The sequence below is a fragment of the Sinocyclocheilus grahami genome, unplaced genomic scaffold, assembly GCF_001515645.1.
Source record: "Sinocyclocheilus grahami isolate Dianchi unplaced genomic scaffold, SAMN03320097.WGS_v1.1 scaffold415.1, whole genome shotgun sequence".
NCBI classification, from domain to species: domain Eukaryota; kingdom Metazoa; phylum Chordata; class Actinopteri; order Cypriniformes; family Cyprinidae; genus Sinocyclocheilus; species Sinocyclocheilus grahami.
In genome coordinates, this window is record NW_015505594.1 from 681,519 (window position 1) to 690,027 (window position 8,509).

The following is an 8,509-nucleotide window of genomic DNA, read 5'->3' on the forward strand; positions in this document are numbered from 1 at the left end:
GTAGATAAAGTTGATCAACACCCCAAAGCTTGACAGTCATTATTACCTCTTGATTGGTCGACATTATATCAACGTTACACAGTTTTGATGCTGTTTTATGTCTGATGATCGTGTTAGATTACACGTGGAAGCATCTGTTGTTTCGGTTTCTTCTTCACTTGTGTTTTTTGAAAATTCTGTACAGAAAATGTGTACTAGCGCCCCCTACCGGATAACAATTAAAACACGGATTCTAGGAACACAAGTATAGCTCAAATATATTTAGACTTTTTCTAAGTAGGCTAAAAGTCAAGTATACTTAAATGTCATTTTAAGTATATTTCTGAGAAGTACATAAAGCCCATTTCTGAGAAGTACATAAAAAGTAGACTAAAAGTATACTTTCCTATTTTTTGTTTAAAAGAAGTCCACTAATAGCACACTTTAATAAACGTATTTTTCGTAAGGGAGAACAAAAGTCAAATAGGTTTTAAAACAACCTGAGGTCAAATTTTTGGATGAACTCTCCCTTTAACTTGTCATACAGGTTATAGAATTAGCCTGACCAGTTTTTATAAATCAAAGCTAGACTAGACCTTGCAAATGGCATGTTGGCATGTAGCAGAGACAAATGTTTCGCCCAGACTTTAAGATATTAAGGTTAATGGTGTTTTTGTTTTTTTACGATTAAAGCAGTTCCTTTCATCTGCCGTGAAATCTAAACGTTCAGGCCCTCGGGACTCCAATGGTTTTCCAAAGTAAACAGAACGTGTTTCTCAGCTGCTGAATGGAAATCAATACAAATGGCTTACAGTGCTAGAAACAAGTCTTGTACTGCTGTAGTCATCTCTACTACAGAAAAACACAGCTTTGCTGAATTATTTTAAATCCCCTCTATGTTTAACCCACAAAACACCTCATCAACTACAAAAATGGCTTTATGTCTGCACTAAATGCCTCAAATTGAGTCCTTTCAGTTGGCTTTGCTATTTGCAAATGAGAGTTCAGTATGACTTCCTTCATTATAGACCTGCACTAACTGAGGCAAATCACAGTTGTCCCATAAATGTCAAACAAATCAGAAAAAGCTATCAAAAATAATAGAGAAATCGTATGGTGTGGTACAGTCCCATCAAATGGAATATTACAAATAATGGAATATTACAAATTTAATGCCACTGAATGCACTGTTCGTGTGGTGGATTACATCAAATGGAATATTACAAATTTAATGCCACTGAATACACTGTTCGTGTGGTGGTCGCATAATGGTAATGAGCTTGAATGCTGGTGCTTTATGATTAAGGGGAAACTTGCTCATGAGATGATGCTTGGACAACCCTGTGATTTTAAAATGTGAGATGATCTTAGAAGGGTGAGCTCAACTGTGAAGCCAGATGTTGGCTTTTACACATTGACTTTGTGCTGGCTGGAAGAACTCCACAGGAAATTTTCTGAGTGCTCTCTAACTTCCATCTCTCTCTTTGTTCAAGGTTTCACTGACTGCTTGCAGTTCACAAGAGGAGAGCAGACTGTTTCGGATCTGGAGAGGTTGGAGTGTACTGAAGGCATTTATCGGCTATTGACACACCAGGCACAAAAGTCAAAATGGCCCATGGCCTCTTGAATTTGGTATTTTTGCTGAGTATAACTGGCTGCCTTTGTCAAAGGGATTGCACTGGTGTGAATTGCCCTGAATTGCACAACTGCATCGAAGAGGTTTTAGACACCGGAGCGTGTTGCGCTACCTGCATGCAAACAGGCTGCATGTGCGAGGGTTACCAATATTACGACTGCATCAGTGCTGGCTTTAGAACTGGCAAGGTTCCAGAAGGCGAGTCGTACTTTGTGGACTTTGGGAGTACTGAATGTTCCTGCCCACAAGGAGGTGGACGGATCAGCTGCCATTTTATTCCATGCCCTGAGCTTCCGACCAACTGCATAGAATTGTCGGAACCGTCGGATGGGTGCATTCAGTGTGAGCGAATTGGATGCGTTCACGAGGGGCAGAAGTACGAAGCTGGACACTCATTCCAAATGGACCCTTGCCAAGTATGCCACTGCCCAAATGAAGGTGGGAACCCAATGTGCTATCCGATTCCAAACTGCGACCCAAATCGCACTTCAAAACCCATGCTGACCACAACAGCTGAGGAAAGCACATCAGAAAGCCGTTACCAAGATCCTATACGACACATTTTTAACCATCAAAGCTTTAGAGGTCGCTTTAACAAACACTTTCCCGTACACAGCGATAGCAATCTTCCTTTTAAGCTACATATGAGAAACGTAGATGAGAAGGAAGAGGATGACGAAGACTATGATTATCCTCCCACTGATTCCTTAGCTCCATCTCTGCATGATTTTGCTGCTCCCACGGAGTCATCCATCATCGCTGTATCTCATTCAGATAATTTTACCCCCCGCCAGGGCGTGCACAGAGGAGCCAAGCAAGAGCTGAGGGAGATGTTTGGTATTCGTATGTCCACAACAGACAAGCCGCAGTTTCCTTTCTATAAGGACAGTACTGACAGGATGAGAGCTGGCATTCATAACGACAAACCAAAAAATGAGCTATTCAGCCCTCTGAAATATAAAACAGACCGGGAACGATTCATCCTTCCTGTGGAAACTACAAACAGAGTGGGATTCTCCACACACAAAGATAACACAGAGATACAGAGCTTTAGTCTTTATAAAGACAACTCCAATCAAGAGGCCCAAATAGATGATGAACAGCTTGAATTTCCTTCAGAAACTACTGATGGGGATACATATACCTCACAGGAAGACACCACATACAGCGAAACGGTTACTGACTCTCCGGTGACTGTTGAGCAATCTACATCTCCGCTTTGGGAAACCACAACTTCATTGCAGACCACTTGGGACGGTGTATCAGAGATTCCAATTCATTCACATCACATTCACCTCCACACTGTGGAAACAGACGGCTCCAAAAAAGAAGAAACGATCACAAGAGGTTCTAGTAAGGAAAAAGCAGCTGTTTTGAATTCAACTACTAGCACTGATGGCCTTCAGTATGAACATATCCTAAGTATTCAAAGTCCCGTTAAGCAAAGTGTGACCATCCCTACCAAAACTTTAACAGAACATGGAAAATCAGAAGCAGAACTTGAAGAGGAACACAAAAGACTTTCAGTGGACCACAGAGAACCTTCTGTAGACCACAAACAACATCCTGCTGAACACATAAAACCCCTTGAGCGCCAAAAAGCAGAACATGTGCAGACTTTAGGAGAACACAACACTGAGCTTGAAAGGAAACATCAGTGGCAGTTGTTCTCTCTAGTTAGATTTAGTCCAACCAGCCCACCTTCAAACAAACAGTCCTATAGTCTGTTTAACTTCAGAGAGGAGGAGGAAGAGGCAGACAACACCCTCAGAACTCATTCTAGGATGGAGGAGGGTGAGTTAACAGGCAATTGCTTGTCATTTATTCAGTGTTTCAAGTGCTGAACTGTTATGCTGAAGAGTTTTACTGCATAATTAATGCTAATGTGATTAATAGTTGACATTCACCTGGTACCATAAACTGTTATTTTGAGTGCTTGGCGACTTGCCATAGACAATCACAGCTGTGTAAAGACGACTGTAATGTATTGCCGGGGAATACACAGGGCCTTGCACCCTGTGGTATGACAAGACAAAACAAATAGGCCCCTCTTGAGATGTTTAAGTTGGCTTGTTTTCACAGATCACATGGCAGGTTACCAATTAAAGTATTTCTGGTATCACACAGTGCTTAGGAAAACTGTTTGCTGTCATGTTTGATTTTGACACGTAAATGGTAAGGACTCTTGCTAGTCCCAGGAATTGTGATCTGGAGCATAAATATTCAACTCAGGGGGGCCGTCTGGATTGTGAAGCCAAACACCGCACCCGCTGGGATCATCCTCCTCGCTCAGTCATCATATTCACTCACACACCACCTAACACCCGTGTGTCGTTTAGCACGCTCTAAGCTTCAATTAGCAGAAATCACTGCTAACTATAAACACACCATTGACTGGAAAATGGCTTGTGACTTTGAACCAAAAGGTGTTTATAGGTTTTGTCTGTATAATTCATCTTGACTTGTACTGGAATAGAAATATTTAATTGGGCTTTTGAATGAGGCACCAAGGTAACTCAATATGTTCCCAGTGCCTACTAAATATTGTGTGACGAAATCCCTGACTTCAGATTTTTGATAAGATGGCGACTAGTCTAGACTATAAGAGTGAACATTTTTGGCTGTTTGGCTAATATAATAATAATATATTGTACTATGACAATAAATCCAATACAGTTAATGGGTGAATATGACTAAACCTCTCAAGAACATGCCCAGGTCATATTTCACTGCAAAATTAAAAGGAAGAAATGATTTAGCCGTTATATTATTAAATACTGTAACATATATTACAGATATATTATATAAATTGTTAAGTATTTATACATGTTTTATCATAGTGGTATTTCTTTTAGTACCTTTAAATGCTGATGTTTCTCGCTGCAAGACTGTAAAATCACTGTATTATAATGAAGAGAATCACCATTGAAATAAACTCAACTGTAACATCTGGAAGCATTACAGTAATGAGAATTTTGGGGAAAGTATGCTTAATTGTCATTAAAATAATGTCCCAAGGCAAACATTCTTAATAACAGGCTTTATTTTCTTAATTTATTTTATTTGATGGACATGTTGGATGGACCTGGACATGTTTTTACGAGATTCACCCATATAAAGTTTTCAGTTTTGCTCCAGAGGTTTTATGAAATGATGAATTGTTCTGTTCCCAAATGTAAAACTGTTTTTCTAGAACTGTTGTTTGCATAACATTGATAGATGTAACCTTTTGAATTGCACAGAATAACTCAATCCGTTATCGTTTCTTTTTGTCTAGTTACTGTTTGGCTGCCAAGATCAGACTGTTTTGTCTTGTGTAGCTTTCATTGTTTAGGCAAGGTCAGGTCACAGCTTGTCTCTGCAAGATTAGTGAAGTGCTATTTTTGCTGTGACCAAGACAAGATGCTCTAAAATAACGCATGTAAAGCTTACCCTCTCAGTCAAGTGGATTCCCTGATAATAGTAAAGAGTTAAATCTTAGACTGGAAGGGTCAGTCCAGATCATTGTGACAAGGCTACTTCAACCAAAAGTCAACATTGCACAATTAGTTAGATAAGGAGAGAAACTAGTTATCTTGCAGGATGCCAGTTGGCCATTGCTCAAAATAAGCAGCTCTTAAGTGTGGAAACACTTGGAGCTCTCAACAGTTTGCCTTTCTGCATTGCATGAGTATGATAATCAGGAAAAGTGGAGGCATACTGTACTGATAATATGTTTGGCAGGAAAGCAGTTTATCGTTTTGCACATACCGGCATGACCAACATGTGCACTGAATTTAAAGTCAGAGGTTCAGAAGTAGCAGCCTAGGCTGTTTGCCTTGCATGATGCATCTCACCCGCCTATCATGAATGTCTGAAATCGAGATAAGCATCGTCCAATGGAAAACTTGCTGTTTGGGACCACATAAGAACATGTTTTTATGTGTGTGTTTGTGACAAAAAAAGCTGAAAAAAATTCTTTAGCCCCGTTAAGCCTTGGCAGAATCCAAAATACAGATATATAGGCGTTTTAAAAGTTAAAACTCAGGACAGGGGAGATAAACATGCATTTCTGAGGGCTCATCGACTGTCTGCCTTGAAGTTTTATTGATCAGTTTCTCCTTGAACCAAGGCAGTTATTAAAGGAGAGTATTTGATGTAATTCCAGCTGGAATATGTGAACCATTTTTATTTTGAAAGTCGTAGCGTCTGTGTCCTCTTGCTCTAAGATTGAGCTCCATTGCGAGCATAATATGCTAATCACATGAATGCACTATTTTAAACAGACTATTAGCAGTTAGAATGATCGAAAATGAAATTTGTGGAGAAAATCAGGAATATGCGTCAAAAATCAAACTATAAGACCAAACAGTCTTCTCTTATTTGCTTGGGATGAAAAGGTGCTGGTGCTAATATGTCTGTATGTGCATGTGGTGCTTTAGTGAGAACTTTAGCTCTTTGTTGATATCCTTTTTTACGTCTGATTGTTTACTGCCAGCAGTAATGCAGTGATTTGTGATGCTGTCTTATCCTCATTCAAATGCATCTAGGCTCTGTTCACCTTTAAGAATTAAAGAGACTCAGAGCCACACAGAGATAATGATAAAGACAGGGCTCTGGAGATTTATTTTTCCCCTCAAGGCTGACACTTACTGCAGGAAGTCGAGTCTACATTTAAGTTTGTACTCAGATTTGTTATACATTCTCATAAGGAAACATCATAGTGGCTTTCATCCTGTACCACAAAAACATCATTCTTGTTGCATTTAAGTATTTAGCTTGTTAACTCTAACTCAGTTATACCTGAAAAGAATAAGATGTTGCTGAGTTCCGTACTGATTTGATCATTTGAAGTATTTAATAAAGTCAAGATGGATTTCTTTGCCTAGAGATAGGGCTGCATGATTATGACAAAAGTCATAATTGTCGATTATTCCCTTGAAACTGTAATTGCGATTATTTTCATTGAATGATGTTTTGAATAGTTTTATATCATTGTTTTGAAGCAACTGCATGCCATATTTTTATATGAAAATAAACAAGCTGAAAACGCTCTTCCTGAAAAACTTTTATTGCTTTTCTATAGCATTAAGCCTCAAATGTCAACTACATGTTGTAGAAAGAATAAAAAAACACATTAAGCATGCAGAATAATGTAAGTGGACTTTTTTTTTTGTAATTGTGCCTTTGAACGATTATGTAATTGTGGCATCCGTAATTGTAATCACGATTAGAAATGTGATTAATTGTGTAGCACAACCTAGAGATTTACAAATATAATGCACATGCACAAACTACTAAAGTTGTGTGATGCATCAAATGCTCATTATGGCAACACAATGCAACTAATCACCACTAATAATGTATTGCTTAATAAAATTCCAGCTATTCCCTCTTAACAAATCAGTCATGTTTAAACTAGAAAGATGGATACATCCTTTTAATAATGTTGGCTGCTTTTTCCAAGAGCTGATGCCAGAAAGATTTTGTGGAGAAACACAGTATGTGTGAGACGTCAATAGATTTGGTGATTTCTGAGATTAATGGCCTCTGTGTTTTAGTCCGAGTCCAAAATATATGGAATCTTATTGTGGCTAATGTATGCTTTCTGCATCCTTGAAAATATGAGTTTGTGCTAAGATAAATGACAATGATCCTCATGCATAGTGAATTGTATGGTGTTAAAATGCACATTAATTTGAATCTTGCCTGTCAGCCTCAAAGCATGTATTCTGCCCAATGTAAATTGCTGGTGATTGGCTCTTACACTCATCCATGGATACTATATCTACTGGGTTATTTCTGTCCATAATACATGCTGATCCAGATTCAGAATATATTATGTCTTCATATTTTAGAGATTACAGTGATTTTGTGTTTTTTAAAATGAGAAGACACTCACAGTAAAATGAGCAGGTTACACTTGACTTTATTATTGTGTATTTATTTTGTTTATCGTATGTTTCTTCCTGCATTTTGTCAATGATATTTGACATCTTTTTGAAACATTTAATTTTTCCCCCTGAAATCTGCCTGTAATGTTAGTCAAGGTTTTTTGTACCGAAGATAGTTGTAGTGCAGAAATTTCCATCCTCTCTCTGATCCTTAGAATGTTTTGGTTTCCACACTAATATTAGGCAGCAAGAACAAATATCTTGAGCCCCAAATCCGCATATAGGCCTTTTTCACGGTCTGCGTTCGGAAACCGGAAGTTTCGAGTAGTTGTGTAAAATAACTTAGCCTGCGTGAATGCCCATAGCACGAGATTGTTGTGATTTATTAATGAACAATTCATCATAGATGTTTCATCAAAACATGTTAACCACAGTTTTCAAACATTAATCGGGTATGACGAATCAAGGAAAAATGTTGTCATGATATTCTGATGCATATTTCATGATTTAAATGGGAGCGCACTAGGCGTATGTATTCACAATACTTCAGAGACAGGCCAGCTTTTTACTTAAATGCAAGAATACCATACAAACATATTGCATTAAAGAGCAATAAAATCGGACAAGCTTATACATCTTATAAAACATTACCCACGACTAAAGACTGTACAAATTAAACAGTAATAATGTTAGCATTGCTTTCGTGCACTTACTTTACTTTCCGATAGGCTAATCGTCAAGTATTAGATCAAATTGGAGTTGTTTAAATATATTCATATTTTTCATACCAGAGTTATTAAAAATAAGTGGTTTTACCATCTTTAATGTGACATATCCTGAGCACAGTGATTGAATAGCATTATACTGTAGATAAGATTGGAGATGAATCGTAGTGCACTGTGCAATAATAAAAACAATAACATTAAAAATAAAATAAAAACAGTAGCTATATATATATATATATATATATATATATATATATATATATAGAGAGAGAGAGATTGTTCACATAATATATAGA

At 37.8% G+C, this 8,509-nt stretch overlaps 1 protein-coding gene across 1 annotated transcript in view; it reads left to right on the plus strand.

Moving 5' to 3' along the window:
* Positions 1-8,509, plus strand: part of LOC107551113 (fibulin-2-like) — a 64,860-nt gene that overhangs the window by 1,747 nt on the left and 54,604 nt on the right. Inside the window, exon 2 of the mRNA XM_016232607.1 lies at positions 1,473-3,409. Within this exon, the coding sequence (XP_016088093.1) occupies positions 1,588-3,409 (1,822 nt within the window). The 5' untranslated portion in view covers positions 1,473-1,587. The remainder of the gene's footprint in view (positions 1-1,472; positions 3,410-8,509) is intronic.